This window comes from Mesoplodon densirostris, chromosome 2, assembly GCF_025265405.1.
Source record: "Mesoplodon densirostris isolate mMesDen1 chromosome 2, mMesDen1 primary haplotype, whole genome shotgun sequence".
In the NCBI taxonomy this organism is placed as follows: domain Eukaryota; kingdom Metazoa; phylum Chordata; class Mammalia; order Artiodactyla; family Ziphiidae; genus Mesoplodon; species Mesoplodon densirostris.
In genome coordinates, this window is record NC_082662.1 from 21,776,078 (window position 1) to 21,791,324 (window position 15,247).

The following is a 15,247-nucleotide window of genomic DNA, read 5'->3' on the forward strand; positions in this document are numbered from 1 at the left end:
GGCAGGAGCACGAGCTCAGGCGTCAGAGGCTCAGGCCCCAGTCCCAGCCCCGTGACAGGACCCCACTGCTCGGTACCCAGTGGTCCCTCCACAAATTTTTGTTGATCGAGTGAGTACCATCTGTGAGCGAAGTGACCCAAGGCAGTTGACTTCTCCCCCCAGAGCCCTAGGTCCTCGTCTCCATGGAGGACAATGATCTCAAGCTCTGTTGATTAAATGAAGTCACGCGAATGTGCCTGTAGCAGCTGCTCAGTATGTGTTGGCTCCTTGGCTCCTGGGTTCACCTGGATCATGACCAGCTTTGTAAGGTCCCGTCCAGGTCCCTGGGCTTGGATGGAGTGAGAGCCTGTCTAGTGGCTGACAAGGGCAATGGGATAAGAGCAGCAGAGATGAGGCCTGAGTTGGGAGGGAGGTGGGGGCCCCCTGCAGATCTCGGAACAGGTTCGGCCTGTCCTGACTTTGGCCTTGGGCGAGTTGCCTGGCCTCTCTTCTCTGGGCTTTCCTTCTCCTGTCAGTACATTGGAGCTTGTTCCTAGAGGGGCTCCAGACAGTGAAAATGCGGAGTGGGCAGTAGGCCTCAGGGTGATGGCTGGATGCATTTGGGGCAGCGTGAGCCCAGCCACTTGCCCCACAGTGAGGCGAGGCTGCTCGGAGGACAGGGCGGGTGTCTGCGGGTTAGAGCGTCCCAGGGCAGACCTCTCCTCTGGGCTTTTTCAGGCTCCGGCCCTGACGGGGCAGAGGAAATCAAGCGGCATGCCTTCTACTCCACCATTGACTGGAATGTGAGTGTGTCTGTCCACCCCAGAGCCCCAGTCAGGGATTCAGCTGTGGTCGGAGGGGGCTTCTACTGCCTAGGGCCTCCCATAAGAAGCAGAGGTGACACCATGGCCTTGGAGGCATGGGCTGGCCTCCCAAGGGCAAGCGGTCATGCCATGTCTGCCTAGCCTGTGCTCCGTCCAGGCTATTGACTCCTGCACGGGGCTGCTGGCAGGCTGTGGAGGTGCCAAGGTGACCACTGTGCCCGCCCCGCCTTGCAGAAGCTGTACCGGCGCGAGATCAAGCCACCCTTCAAGCCGGCTGTGGCACAACCCGATGACACCTTCTACTTTGACACTGAGTTCACATCCCGCACGCCCAAGGGTGCGCCCTTTGTCCGGTTTGTCTTGGACTGGTACAGGAGGGAAGCAGGGAGTCAGGGGCTTCTTGGGGCACAGGGGTGGTCAGGGCTGTGGCAGGCCCAGGTGTGTGGGCAGACAGGTGGATGGGTCTCTGACTCCTTGTCTCCATCTCATTCTGCCTGGTCGTCCCACTCTGGGACTCTACGGGCCTCTTTGTGCCTGGGTGAGGGGGTGGGGGTGAAGGCCACAATAGAGAAGTCGGGACCCCTGCCCTGGGCATCTTCAGCCCACTGGGAAGACCAGACACATCAGGCTCACACTCACGTCAGGGCTAAAGTATCTGACCCGGCAAACACGTGAGGTGGAGACGGTCTGGCAGCAGAGGTGACAGTGCCCAAAGGTCAGGGGCAAGTGTGGGAATCGGCTTTGGCTACTCTGACCACTGGGCTTCAGTGACTCATCTGAAACGTGGGCTCAGCCATAGACCCACTCAGTCTCTGGGGTTACTGCTAGAAGCCAAGTAGGGGGCTTCTGGGAGGGAACTTGGTAAGTCCTAACATTTTGGCTAGATATTGGGGAAGAGTGTTCGTCCTGGAAAGCCTTCTGGAGGGGCAGGTTTAGCAGAGGGGGTGCTTTTCTCACTGTGGCTTGCACATCTCTGATGTCAGGGAGCTTAGCACTTCTCCAAGCAGTCTGTCCCATCTTTGTTTGTTGATCTGACAAATACGTACCAAGTCCCTACTGTGTGCCAGCCATGGGAGCATTGATGGTGAACAGGACAGACCCAGGCCCTGCCTTCATATGGCTCAGGCTGTAGTGGGGGAAGAGACCTGAGGACAGCTCTGGGCAGCACGACAAGTGCAGCTTAATGGGGCGAGAGGCTGGAGGAGCAGCATGAGGCCAGGTTTCTCAGAGAACAGTGTGTAAGCTGAGCCTCAAAGGATGGACAAGGAGTGGATTGTCGTTAGCAGGAACAGCATGTGCAGGGCCTCGGAGTCTTCCTTAAGGATCTGAGAAGCTTGGCGTGGCTGAGCTGTGGAGTGGGGAGAGAGGAGGCTGAGCTCTCAAGCGCCTCATTGCCAGGCTGAGGAGCTGGGCTCTCCTGAGGGCAGAGGGGAGCATTTGAAGGGTACAGGCAGCGGGTAGACTTGTGCTCGGAACTACTCCTCTGGCTGCTGCGCAGAAGATGGACCTGAAGGGGCAGACCAGAGGCAGGGAGGCCTCCAGGAAGGGATAAAGTGCCTTGGCCTGGGCGGGTGTTGGAGGTGAGGGTCTTTCTGTTCCTTGTGTGTCAGGGCTGGGCTGGTCTAAACCCACATGGGCAGATGGGCCAACTAAGGCCGGGGGTGAGGGGCCCTGCCCAGGCTACCACAACGGCCAGCTGCTGAGGCAGGCCTGGACGCCCCTGTGGTCCACTTTGCTGGGCTGCCTCGGGTCCAGCGTACCTCCTCTGGCTTACATCCCTCTCCTGCCCCTGCAGACTCCCCAGGCATCCCCCCCAGCGCTGGTGCCCATCAGCTCTTCCGTGGCTTCAGCTTCGTGGCCACTGGCCTGATGGAGGATGACGGCAAGCCTCGGGCCACACAGGCGCCCCTGCACTCGGTGGTACAGGTGAGGGGCAGGGGGCTGCTGCTCAGTTGTCCTTTTCCACCTAGAAGCCACAAGGCAGAACGGCTGAGAACACAGGCTCTGGACTTGGATAGGTTTGGGTTCAAACCCTGATGCCACTGTGGAGCCCACTGGGCCTCCAGCCTCCTTGAGCCTCAGTTTCCCCATTTGTAAAACAGGGATAACCACACGGTTGTGAGGTTCTTGACACAGAGCCAGGACATTGTAGGGCCTGGGTAAATGCCAGGGAGTGCCCGGGGTGGTGCTGCTGGGGAGTGGCTGGTCCTGACGGGGGTGGGTGGCGTGGCACTCGGGTCTCCTTCCACTTGTCCCCCATTTACACACTTTCCCGGCTCTGTAGGAAATTTAGAGTCGAGAGGCAAGAAGGTGGACTTCGGGAACTTCCCTGGTGGTCCAGGGGTTGAGACTCCATGCTTGCACTGCAGGGGTTTGTGGGTTCAGTCCCTGCTCCGGGAACTAGAATCCTGCATGCTGCGCCGTGCGGCCACAAAACGACAGCAACAACAACAACAAACAAACAAAATAAAAAAGAATGTAGACTGTGGAGCTCCCTGCCTGGGCCAGAGCTTCCAAGGTCAGGGACTGTGGAGGGGACATTCACCTTCCCAGTGCCTCAGTTTCCTCATCTGTAAATGGGGGTGATGATAAAACCTTTCTCCAAGGATTGTTGCAAGGATTATGTGAGTTCATGTGTGTAAAGTTAAGGTGACTATGTGATTTATTATCCACCTGGGATATCTTGGTCATGGACAAACGTTAAACCAGACTGGATGTGAGGACAACAGACATGAACCAGGGCCGTCCACGGGCTGTGGGTCACCTGGTGAAAAGTGCTTGCAATAGTGCCTGCCACACTTGCAGCACCATAGCAGCATCTGATACTGTTAATGTCTCAGAGCCTCGAGACACCCCGTGAGGTGGGCTGTGTCACCCGGAAAGGGGAGGCAACTCACTGAAGGCCACGTAAGTGGCAGAGCTGGGACCTGGCTCAGGACTCCTGCATCCCGCTCAGTCCTGCCTGGCCTTCTCGGAGCTTCAAACCACTCCATGTGTGTTGTGGCCTATTGCCTGCCCCCTCCAGCACCCACTAACCACAGACTGCAGCCAGGCACCCTGGAGAGAGTGAGTGTGCCCATCATAATAGTGTAGAAAACAGGCCCAGAGTGGGGCAGATTCTTGCCCGAGGTCACACAGCCAACATTCTACCCCAGGCCTCCAGCCTCTTGCCCGGTGCCACCTCCACAGTGCCAAGGCCTTGGGTTCTGGGGGGATGACCTCTGCATCCTAGAACTTGGGGTCAGTCCCACCTGTTGGTCTCCTGCAGCAACTACACGGAAAGAACCTGGTTTTTACCGACGGCTATGTGGTAAAAGAGACGATCGGTGTGGGCTCCTACTCCGAGTGCAAGCGCTGTGTCCACAAGGCCACCACCATGGAGTATGCTGTCAAGGTAGGCCTCTCGACCTTGTCTCGGCCGGGGCCGCTCGGCGGGGTGGAGGTCGGGGGCTATGTAGCCCTGGCCCGTTGGTGGGGGCGGGTTGGTGCCTGAGGCTCTGTGGATGGGTGAAAGGTGTGCGGCTGAGACTCCACGCCCTGCAGCACGGGCTCTGTGGCGGGAAGGGAGTCTGGAGTCGGTCCCTCGGACACCACCACGTGCACTCCTCTCCTCAGGTCATCGACAAGAGCAAGCGAGATCCCTCGGAAGAGATTGAGATTCTTCTGCGGTACGGGCAGCACCCCAACATCATCACTCTGAAAGATGTAAGTGGGGGTCCTTGAGAGTGGGCTGGGGCTGGGGACCCTCGACTCTAGGACTGGTCTTGGGGCTGCCATTCCTTTGACTTCTGATCCTCCTCCTCTGCTTCTGGATGGGGAGGCCCCTTAGTGCCTCTGGTCTGGCTGCACCCAAGTGCCCTCCACTTCAGACCCAGGCAGTCTCTGAGAGCTTTCCTGCCCATCAGGACAGAGCCAGCATCCTGTCCAGGGGCCCAGATAGGTGAAGGCCCTGCCAGGGTGACTGAAGCACAGAGCAGAACACACGCCCAAGCCTCATGTCATTCCTTCCTTCCTGTCCTGGTGAGCTGGTGGCATCAAGGGGAGGGACCTGATGGTGAGGTCTCTGGCAGGTGTACGATGATGGCAAACACGTGTACCTGGTGACAGAGCTGATGCGGGGAGGGGAGCTGCTGGATAAGATCCTACGGCAGAAATTCTTCTCGGAACGTGAGGCCAGCTTCGTCCTGCACACCATCGGCAAGACCGTAGAGTATCTGCACTCCCAGGGGGTAAGTCTTGGGTAGGGGGCACCAAGTGGGCGTGGGGGGCAGCCAAGGGTCATACCATAAACAGGGTATGAACTGTGACTGGCCCAGGCAGTCTTCAACCAGCCAGACAGAGGGGAGACTTGGGATGGGTGAGGGAGCGAGTGGATGGACATAAGGAAGGGAGGGAGGGAGAGATGAGGCCAAACTGTGAAAAGGAACATTTATTCAGGACCTAGGCAGGCGTCATGTTGACTTCTTTCCTTACATTATCTCAGTTGATTTTCACAACAACCCTGTTAAGTAGGTGCTGTTATTGGCCTCACTTTCCAGGTAAGAAGGCTGAGGCTCAGAGATGTGAGCTCACTTGCCCAAGGTCACACAGTCCAGGAAGAATGGAGCCAGAATGTCTGACTGAGGAATTTGGGTGGAGGGCTACAGATGGGGAGTGAGGCTTTAAGTTAGGAACGAGCAGGATCACTGTGGAAGCTGCAAGCCTTCAGGGTGGTGAAGCCGGCCATGGGTTCGGCTATTAGGACAGAGGAAGTGGATGCAAGAGGAAACGCTGCTGGAAACACAGCAGGTGCTACGGAAGAGTGTGTGTCCGAACCGTAGGACTTGTCCTTATCATTGCACAAGGTGGAGCTAGAAAAAGTCCTTATAGTGTATCAAAGCTGAAAACAGAGTCAGCGTGAGTTTCTCTCTGGACGAGATGATGTTTTAGGGTGCTTCTGGTCAGGCAGTATGGGGGTTAAGGACGCAGGCTCTGGAACGAGACTGGCTGTGTCCAGTTCTGCGTGTTAGGTTGGGAAAGCCTCCCACCTCTCTGAGCCATTTCCTCATCTGCAAAGTCATGACAGTAAGAGCTGCCCCTTCACAGGTTGGATGAGGCATGAAGTGAGGTGCTGTGCCGGGGAAGCACCATGGTCCAGCGCAGGCCCCTGGAAAAGGCCACATAAACATTACGGGGAAATAGGACCAGATCATTGCTATGCCTTTTTTTTTTTTTTAACGTTAACTTTTTAGTATGAAAAATTCCAAACATATACAAGAAGTACAAGAATAGAATAATGAACCCCCCGTAACCAGATTCAAGAATTGTCAAGATTTTTACCCCACTCCCTCCCTCTTTTCTTCCTTCCCTCTCCTTCTCCCTCCTTCTCCCTCTTTCAATTTCTTACTTTCTTTTTTGTTGTTGCTGGAGTATTTTTCCCCACTTTTTATTGAGGAAAAAGTTCAAACCTATATAAAAGTTAAAAGAATAGTACAAGGGATGGACACACCACTATATTGAAAATGGATACCCAACAAGGACCTACTGTATAGCACAGGGAACTCTGCTCAATATAATGTAAAAACCTAAATGGGAAAAGAATTTGAAAAAGAATAGATACATGTATATGTATAACTGAATCACTTTGCTGAACACCTGAAGCTAACACATTGTTAATCAACTTTACGCCAATATGAAATAAAAAGTTTTTAAAAAAAGAAGAGAACAGTACAAGGAAAAATATTTCCCTTTAAGATTCACCAAATCTTTTTTGTTTTTTTTTTGGCCGAGCCACAGGGCATGGGGGATCTTAGTTCCCTGACCAGGGATTGAACCTGCGCCCCCTGCAGTGGAAGCGCGGAGTCTTAACCACTGGACTGCAAGGGAAGTCCCAAGATTCACCAAATCTTTTTTGGTTTTTATTTTTGGCTGTGCTGCATGGCATGCGGGATCTCAGTTTCCCGACAAGGGATCGAAACTGGGCCCTTGACAGTGAGAGCATGGAGTCCTAACTACTGGACCACCAGGGAATTCCCTGTCCCACATTCTGAATGTGTCTGTTTGCTTCCTCATGGCATCATTTTAATTGTTTCTCTATTGCCTATACTTCCTGTAAACTGCAAGGTGCTCCAAAGTCTTAATTAGGTTTAGCTTCAACTTCTTTTTGGGATCAAGGAGTCAAGAAACACTCCATGGGAGGCACAGTGAACTTCACAAAGCATCACGTCCCTGAGCCAACATCTTGTTGCCCCTGTTAGTGATCAGTCGTGTCGGTGGTCACAGTCTGGGGATGCGTGAATGGGTGGCGGGCAGTGGGTGGGCCTGAGGTGTATCATAAAGGTCCTCACCAACCCTTCATGCAGTGGTTTCAGCCTTTCAGGACCTTGGCCTGAATCAGTCCATTAGGGTTTGTAAAAATAAAGTAAAAGTTTTTGTGAAAAAGATCTTTACCTCATAACCAGAGCTTCAGTTTGTTTACCACATGTACTGTTAATGGTCATGTTTGAAGTGGTTTAGGTTTTTGAAATGGCCAGTGCAAACAAACTGATATGGAAACATGTCAGGTCAGACAGTAAATGTGCTTCCTTTTCCTGTTTTGTTCTCACGTGAGTACTAGCCAATGTTACCCAAAGAAGGTTTAGAAGACAGAGCTGAAGCAGTGCGTTCCCAGTGGGCCCCCTCAACTCAGAGCAGAGAAGGGCTTTATAGAGTGGGAGCTGCCTCCAAAAGTAGTGAGACCCTCCGTGAGGGCTGGTGAGCTCCAGTACAGACAGCTGCTCGGTGGGGTGTCATGGGAGAATACTGTTTCTTGCCCAAAGAAAATCTGTGGGATTTTGGAATCTATGGGCTTCTAAAGTTTCTGGCCCTTTCCAAATACCAGGGGTAGATGATGAGGAAATGGGAAGCTCTCTTGGAGGTATTTGGAGGGAGATTCTCGGGCTGATTATACTTTGGCAGCATCTGTGGTCTAGAAGCTGGGAATCTCATGATAGCCGAGGAATGGGAAGGGGCTGACCAGGAGCAGGGTCCACTGGGACCTCCCGTTTGTTTTAATGTTACCTTCCTATTGAAATATCACATAAACAAATCATCATGTATAATTCAATAAATCTTAAAAAAGTGAATACACCCATGTAACCGAGCACCCAGATCAAGAACTGAAGGATTTCCAGTTCCCCCCAACCCCCTTGAGCCCCTTCCAGTCCCTGCACCCTCCCCAAGGATAACCATTCTCAGTGAACTTCTAATTTTTTTTTTTTTTTTTTTTGCGGTACGTGGGCCTCTCACTGTCGTGGCCTCTCGCATTGCGGAGCACAGGTTCCGGACGCACAGGCCCAGCCGCTCCGCGGCACGTGGGATCCTCCCAGACCAGGGCACGAACCCGTGTCCCCTGCATCGGTAGGCGGACCCTCAACCACTGCGCCACCAGGGAAGCCCGTGAACTTCTAATTTTATATAAACGTACTCTTTCATATCTCACTTCTGCCACTCAGCACTCTCTGAGATTCATCTGCGATGTCGTGTGACTGCAGTTCACTCCTTCTCGTTGCCGTGTGGTTTCTACTGTATGAATAGACCACAGTTTAACTGTCCTTTCTACCATTAATGGACATGGAGTTGTTACCAGTTTTTTGACTGTGACAAATAATGCCACCGTGACATTCTTAACACTTGTCTTTCGTGAACACTTGCCTATTTTAAGGCTGGGTGTAAACCTAACGGTGGAATTGCTGGGTCATAGTGCAGTGTATATTCATCTTTAGTAGATGTTGCCAGTTTTTCAAAGTTGTTTTACCTACTTACACTCCTCCCAGAAGCGTGTGAGAGTTCTGGTACTCTCCAACACTTGGTATTTTCCATCTTTTTAATCACAGCCATTCTAGGAGATGAGGAATGGTATCTCATAGTGGTTTTAATTTACATTTTCCTGATGACTGATGAAGTTGAGCACCTCTTCGTGGGTTTATTGCCATTTGGACAGCCTCTTTTATGGAATGTCTGTTCAGGTCTTTTGTCCGTTTGAAGAAATTGGGTTGTCTGCCTTTTTCATCTATTTTGCAAGAGTTCTTTGTTTAATACGTGGGCCCTTTCAGGTCTCTTGCTTCCCTCATATCGTTTCTGTAAGGGCCCCAGCATGCCGGGGACAGCTTGTCTGAGAACTCAGCAGGGCTTCACACTTTGACTTCTCTGTTTAGCCAGATGATTTATGTAGAAGAACTTCACCCTTTTGTGTGTGTGTGGCTGGTCACAGGCGCCCTAATGCACATCCTCCGATGGTGCTGGTGATGACAGAGATGCCGCTGCTCCACATAGCACTTTCCACAGGCCAGACAGATCCTAAGCACTTTGCACATCAACTCATTTAACTGTTCCAACGAACCTATGAAGAGGGTATTAGTATTATTCTGCCCATTTTATAAGTGAGGGAGCTGAGGTTCTGGGAGCTTAAGTAAAAGCCTCATCGCTAAACTGGCCCCAGAGTCTGTGCCCCTGACTTGTGTGTGATCGGATGCTGCTTTGGACAGCATCTGTCCCTTCATTTTCCTACCCTTCTTGTCTTCTAATTTTTAAGGGCTTCTTAACAAGCACTCACTGTATCTTAATGTCCAGCATGATGGTGGGGTTCAACCCCAGGGAGTGCTGGTGTTACTATGACAGCAGCTGCCATTTTCCAAGCCCTGTGCTAAATATTTCTGGTACATAACTCATATGCTCCTTCCTGTAACCCTGGGGGGCCAAGCACTCTTATCAGCCCCATTTTACAGGTGAGAAAACCAAGGACTAAAGAGGTTAAGTGACACATCAAGATCACACAGCTACTGCTGGTAAAGCCAGGATTCACACTCTGGCCCATCTGCCTCCTGACTGAAAGCACAACTCTGCCAGAGCCACAGCCTGTTGACTCAGTGGCTGCATTTGGCCTCCACAGTGCGGGTGTTTTCTTGTTTGGTAATTTGGCTGCTTTTGAAACCTGGGCCCGAGTTGCTGTATGATGACTGTCAGCTGGAGTGCGCAGCGGCTGCCCCTTGAGCCTGTTGGCCTGGCTCTACGGGGAATATGCAAGGACCATCTCATAAAGCCAACTAACCTGTGAGACTCAGCTGATCTAACCTGCGAGGTCTCTGTGTGTTTCAGAGGTGTCATTCATTCATTCATTGCACAGCGTTCATGTAGCACTTGCTCTGTGCGAGTCCCTGTGCTGGGTGCTGGGGGTGAGCCAGCGTTCCACAGAGAGATACGGCTATTTATGGCTGAAGGAACCCCCACTGGCCTGAGCTCAGGGTGCTTGAGGGATGTGGTGGACAAAGGCTGGAACGGACAGCTGAGCCTTCCACACCAGGATGGGGACTTCAGGCTTTATCTTGCAGGTAGTAGAGAGCCATTGAAGGTCCTTGACCGTGCTCAAGGAAGTACCAGGAGCTCATGGGAGGAGGAGAAGGAGGGTGAGAATGAGTTTAGTCTGGGATGTATTGGGTTTGAGGGTCTATGGGACATTCAGTGGTTGCCATCTGGTAAGCAGCTATATGAGCCTGGACTCAGGAAAGCTCTGGGTTAGTGTCAGAGATCTGAGAGTTGTCGATAATTAGGTGATAGTTAGAGGAATGACTATGAATAGAACCATGCCAAGGGAGAGGGGGTGGATGACAAGTGGAGTGGTTCAGCCCCCTCAGGTTACAGATGAGTAAATGGGGCCAGAGGAAAGTCATTTGCTTAAGGCCTCACTAGTTAAGTGTCATTCATCCATTCATTCAGCAGTTATTTATTGAATACCTACTTTGTGCTGGGAACTATTCTAAATGCTGGGATGCAGCAGTGAGCAAAACACCCGTGGAGCTTACATTCCAGTGGGTGGGTTCAGAAGACAATTAAGTAAATATCCAATGGTGGTAAATGCTATGGATAAAGATAAAGCAGGGTGGGCTTCCCTGGTGGCGCAGTGGTTGAGAGTCCGCCTGCCAATGCAGGGGACACAGGTTCGTGCCCCGGTCCAGGAAGATCCCACATGCCGCGGAGCGGCTGGGCCCATGAGCCATGGCCGCTGAGCCTGCACGTCCAGAGCCTGTGCTCCGCATCGGGAGAGGCCACAACAGTGAGAGGCCCGCGTACCGCAAAAAAAAAAAAAAAAAAAAAAAAGATAAAGCAGGATGAAGAGACTAAGGAGTACTGGTCCGTGATTGCTATTTTATATGGAATGGTCTAGGGAAGGCCTCACTGATAAGGTGACATTTGAGCTGAAACCTGAAGTAACTGAGAATGAGCCAGGCAGATGCTTAAGGGAAGAATATTCCAGAAAGAGGGAAAGCAAGTGCAAAGGCCTTGAGGCAGGAGTGTGCTTGGCATGTTGAAGGAAGAGCAAAGAGGCTGATGTGGCCAAAGCCAACTGAGCAAGGAGGAGAGTGCTAGAGGACCAGAGAGCACAAGGGATGTGGGTAGGGGGCAGGGGAGAGATGAGGTGGGGCCATCAGGCCGTCGTAAAGACTTTTCCTCTTGAGAGCGGAACCCTTGGAGAGGACGTGATCTGGCTTACATTTAATAGGATCGCTCTGGCTGCTCTGTTTAGAACAGGCTGTAGGGGGTGAGTTCAGAAGCAGGAAGACCAGTTAGGAGGTCGTTGCCGTAACCCAGGGGAGGGATGATCGTGGCTGGGATCAGCATGCTGCCAGGAGACGGGCTGAGAAGTGCTTGGGCTCTGGATGTATTTTAATGGTAGAGCCAGCAGAGTTTGCTAAAGGATTGATTGAGGAATACGAGAAAAAAAGGGGAATTGAGAATGGTTCTTAAGATTTCAACCCAAGCAACGGGAAGGATGGAGTTGCCATTCGGTAAGATTGTGACGGCAGATTTGAGGAGTTCCGTGTGGACAGTGAACTTAGAGCTGCCTCACAGACATTGACCTAGAAGTTTCAAGTCGGCAATACCAGCAGCACTAAGGCCCCTGTGTAGCCCCTTCCCCTCTCAGATTCTGCCCCCCCTCTGGGCCCATCTTCTACCTCTCCCATCCCTGGCAGTTGACCTGGGCCACCGGCAGCCTGCCCACATGGAGAACTGACCCGGGCCCTCTGCCCCCAGGTTGTGCACAGGGACCTCAAGCCCAGCAACATCCTGTATGTGGACGAGTCTGGGAACCCTGAGTGCCTGCGCATCTGCGACTTTGGCTTTGCCAAGCAGTTGCGGGCTGAGAACGGCCTCCTCATGACACCTTGCTACACCGCCAACTTCGTGGCACCTGAGGTGAGTGGCCTGGCCTCCTCAGCTGCAAGGGCGAGGGGACCTGGCACGGGGAGCCTTGTGTCCCTTCCAGAGGCCCCACGCCGTCCAGAACCCGTCTCTGTGGCCTTGGCCCAGGTACCAAGGGAGGATCAGCCCAGGCCTGGGACCCTTGTCCTACCCTTCGGGGAGGAGCAGGCAAGCATATGGGGCCACTCGCCACTGCCCCTCAGACTGACCACCCTCCCCTGCCTGCCTTCCTGCCAGGTACTGAAGCGCCAGGGCTATGATGAGGGCTGCGACATCTGGAGCCTGGGCATCCTGCTGTACACCATGCTGGCAGGGTGAGTTCCCCACTGGCCTGCCCCCCTCGGCCCCCCGCCCCTTCCTCCAGCCCTGGTGTAGCTGGGGTGGTGCTTGTCTGATGGGAGAGACTCAGCCCTGCCTCAGGAAGGCCTGAAGACAGGGACATGGCCCTGCCTTTGGGAGCTCCACCTTGAGGAGGAAGTGCCACCCTTGGGAGCACCCCGTCTGAAGGGGGAGACACAGTCCCCCACCCCTCCCCACCCCTGGCCCCAGGATGGAGGCCAGAGGCTATACCCAGACTGGGTGGACTTTTCCCCAGATACACTCCATTTGCCAATGGACCCAGTGACACCCCAGAGGAAATCCTGACCCGGATCGGCAGTGGGAAGTTCACCCTCAGCGGGGGAAATTGGAACACGGTTTCAGACACAGCCAAGGTGAGTCTGTAAGGCCTGGACCCTGCTCATTTAGGGGTGGGGAGGCAGGGCCCCATCCCAGGGCTTTTCAGCATTTCACGAACAGGTGACCTGTAGCCTCATCTCTCCAAGTGGAAGATTCCCAGGCAGACTGCCCCCCAACACCTTGTTTGGAAACAACTTGGTGATCATTTACTGGCCCTTCCCGTGTTCTGGGCCCTGTAGGGGAACAGAGGGCTGCATCATCACAGCCCCTGCCGTGGAGAAACTTAGTGTGAGGTGAGAGACAGGCTTGCACACAAGGAACAGAGATGCCAGGTGCGGAGAGGCAGGTCCTCCTGGTCAGGGGTACAGGCAGTGGAGGCATGAGCAGAGCCCCGGGCCACCAGGCAGAGAGGCCTTCTCAGAGGAGGGGACATTTGAGCTTTCACTGTTAGCAATGGGTTCCAGTCATGGGAACCTCGGTGTCAGACAGAGGTTGAGCCCTTAATGAACAGTGCCACCTTGCATTAACCTTATGAGTCAGGTATTTTTGTTATCCCGTTTCTCAGAGGCGAAACTGAGGCTCAGAGAGTTAAAGTAACTTGCCCAGGAGATGCAGTTGATGAGCAGGGGAGTCAGGTTTTGAATCTGCCCAACCCAGCCTTAGGTTCTTCCCACCTTCCTGCATGGCTTCTAGAAAGTGAAAGAGAAAGGAAACGGCCTTCCAGGAAGAAGTCCTGAAGAAGGGCATGTGCTCGGGGAGGCCGTGGAGTGGTGTGGGGAGTGGATCGAAGGGGCCACTGCAAGGGTCCAGGCAGGAGATGGCAGGAGATGGCTGCCTTACAGGCGCAGCTGTGTGCGCCCCTGCTAGCCCTTCCCACCAACCCCTTCCTGCTGTTCCCCCAGGACCTGGTATCCAAGATGCTGCATGTGGACCCGCACCAGCGCCTCACAGCTAAGCAGGTCCTGCAGCACCCGTGGATCACCCAGAAAGACAAGCTCCCCCAGAGCCAGCTATCCCACCAGGACCTGCAGATTGTGAAGGTACGGCCACCCAGGCTGCCAGGCCAAGGTTCCATGGGCAGGGACTTGGGGCGGCAGAGCCAGGAGATGCCGTGTGTGTCTTCCCAGGGAGCCCCAGTCTGACATGCAGGGGTGTCTGTAGTGCACTCATGGCCCCCCTGGTCCTCTAGGGGGCCCAGCCCCTGAGCTCTGAAGCCTCCAGTCTGATGGATGAGGCAGGACTGATGACCATGAAGAACCACCAAGGCGGGATTAACAGGGGCCTGTGGGGGCTGTGGAACACTGGGAGGGGCTGGCCTGGCCCTGGAGCACATGCGCCTCCGACCCTCAGGAACTGACTCCCACCTCCTCTCCCAGGGAGCCATGGCAGCTACATACTCTGCGCTCAACAGCTCCAAGCCCACCCCTCAGCTGAAGCCCATCGAGTCGTCTATCCTGGCCCAGCGGCGGGTGAGGAAGCTGCCGTCCACCACCCTGTGAGGTGCCAGAGCATCCGGGCTGCAGGGCAGTGCTAGCTCGACGGAGGCAGCGTACTTCCCAGAGGGAGCGGGCCTGAGTCACAGGGCCAGAGGGAGCGGAGCCCCGAGGGGGCCCAGATCACCCCGGGGAGGGCGTGAGAAGTGCCTTCTCCTCCCCCAGGACGCACTCTTCTCGGCTCAGGCTCTGCTGGTTGAAATCGATTCACTGTACAAACTCTTGTCTTTTTTTAAGGAAAAAATGGCACCAACCACCATGGATTTTTACAAGATCCATTTGCCTTTCTGGGAGCAGAAGTAGCCAGTGCAGCCCCAGGAGGGGCACTGAGTCACACTAGGGCTGTCTGTAGCTGAGACTCCTTAGAGCAGCTTTAGGGTCCCCCTGGGGGGGACCCCTACAATTGGCCATCTGTAGCCATCTGCACCCACCTCCAAGGCAGTCCAGTGTCACCTTCCAGAGCCCTTGGCTGTTTAGCAGAACTGGCTCTATCCCCATCGGCTCCTTTTCTGTTCTGTTCTGTTGGGGGTTCTGGAACCACTTTCTGCTAGAGGAGAGGACCAAGGCCCCGTGGCTCCCAGCTCCAGGCACCAGCATCCACATTGGCCGTACCACTGGGTCCTCTGCAGTCAGGTTGGGCAGCCCCTGAAGGAGCATCTGGAAAGCACTTTTTGGCGGACTTCTGTTGGAGTCTGCCACAGGACAGAGCTCACAGGAGGCCTGTGGGGCAGGCCAAGAGGGGCAGGGGCTTTTTTCATTTCTTCCTCAGCTGGTAACTCAGGGTTCATCTGTCCACGGCCTTTCTAATAAACTTACAGTTGAGTTGAAGCTCACTTGTCTCCACTTGTCATCCCTGGATTTGCCTCCCCTCTGCTATTGGGTGTTGAGGACTTTGGCAGTGACAAGTAGTGGGCCAGGGCCAATTAGCCCAGCTGCTTGGAGCTCAGTTGGGGAGCATGTGGGAGTCCCGCTGGCTCTGCCCACACATTCCTGTCAGGGATTCCAATATGGTATTGATCATAGTAATGGGATTACTAGCCACTAGTGACCTGCCAG

The 15,247-nt window shown here is 54.0% G+C and overlaps 1 protein-coding gene across 1 annotated transcript in view; it reads left to right on the forward strand.

Moving 5' to 3' along the window:
- Nucleotides 1-15,019, forward strand: part of RPS6KA1 (ribosomal protein S6 kinase A1) — a 36,143-nt gene extending 21,124 nt beyond the window's left edge. Inside the window, exons 12-22 of the mRNA XM_060081213.1 lie at nt 718-782; nt 1,038-1,140; nt 2,599-2,729; nt 4,072-4,197; nt 4,419-4,508; nt 4,874-5,032; nt 11,853-12,014; nt 12,258-12,334; nt 12,616-12,733; nt 13,601-13,738; nt 14,075-15,019. Of these exons, the coding sequence (XP_059937196.1) occupies nt 718-782; nt 1,038-1,140; nt 2,599-2,729; nt 4,072-4,197; nt 4,419-4,508; nt 4,874-5,032; nt 11,853-12,014; nt 12,258-12,334; nt 12,616-12,733; nt 13,601-13,738; nt 14,075-14,197 (1,292 nt within the window). The 3' untranslated portion in view covers nt 14,198-15,019. The remainder of the gene's footprint in view (nt 1-717; nt 783-1,037; nt 1,141-2,598; nt 2,730-4,071; nt 4,198-4,418; nt 4,509-4,873; nt 5,033-11,852; nt 12,015-12,257; nt 12,335-12,615; nt 12,734-13,600; nt 13,739-14,074) is intronic.
- Nucleotides 15,020-15,247: the final 228 nt, after the last annotated feature.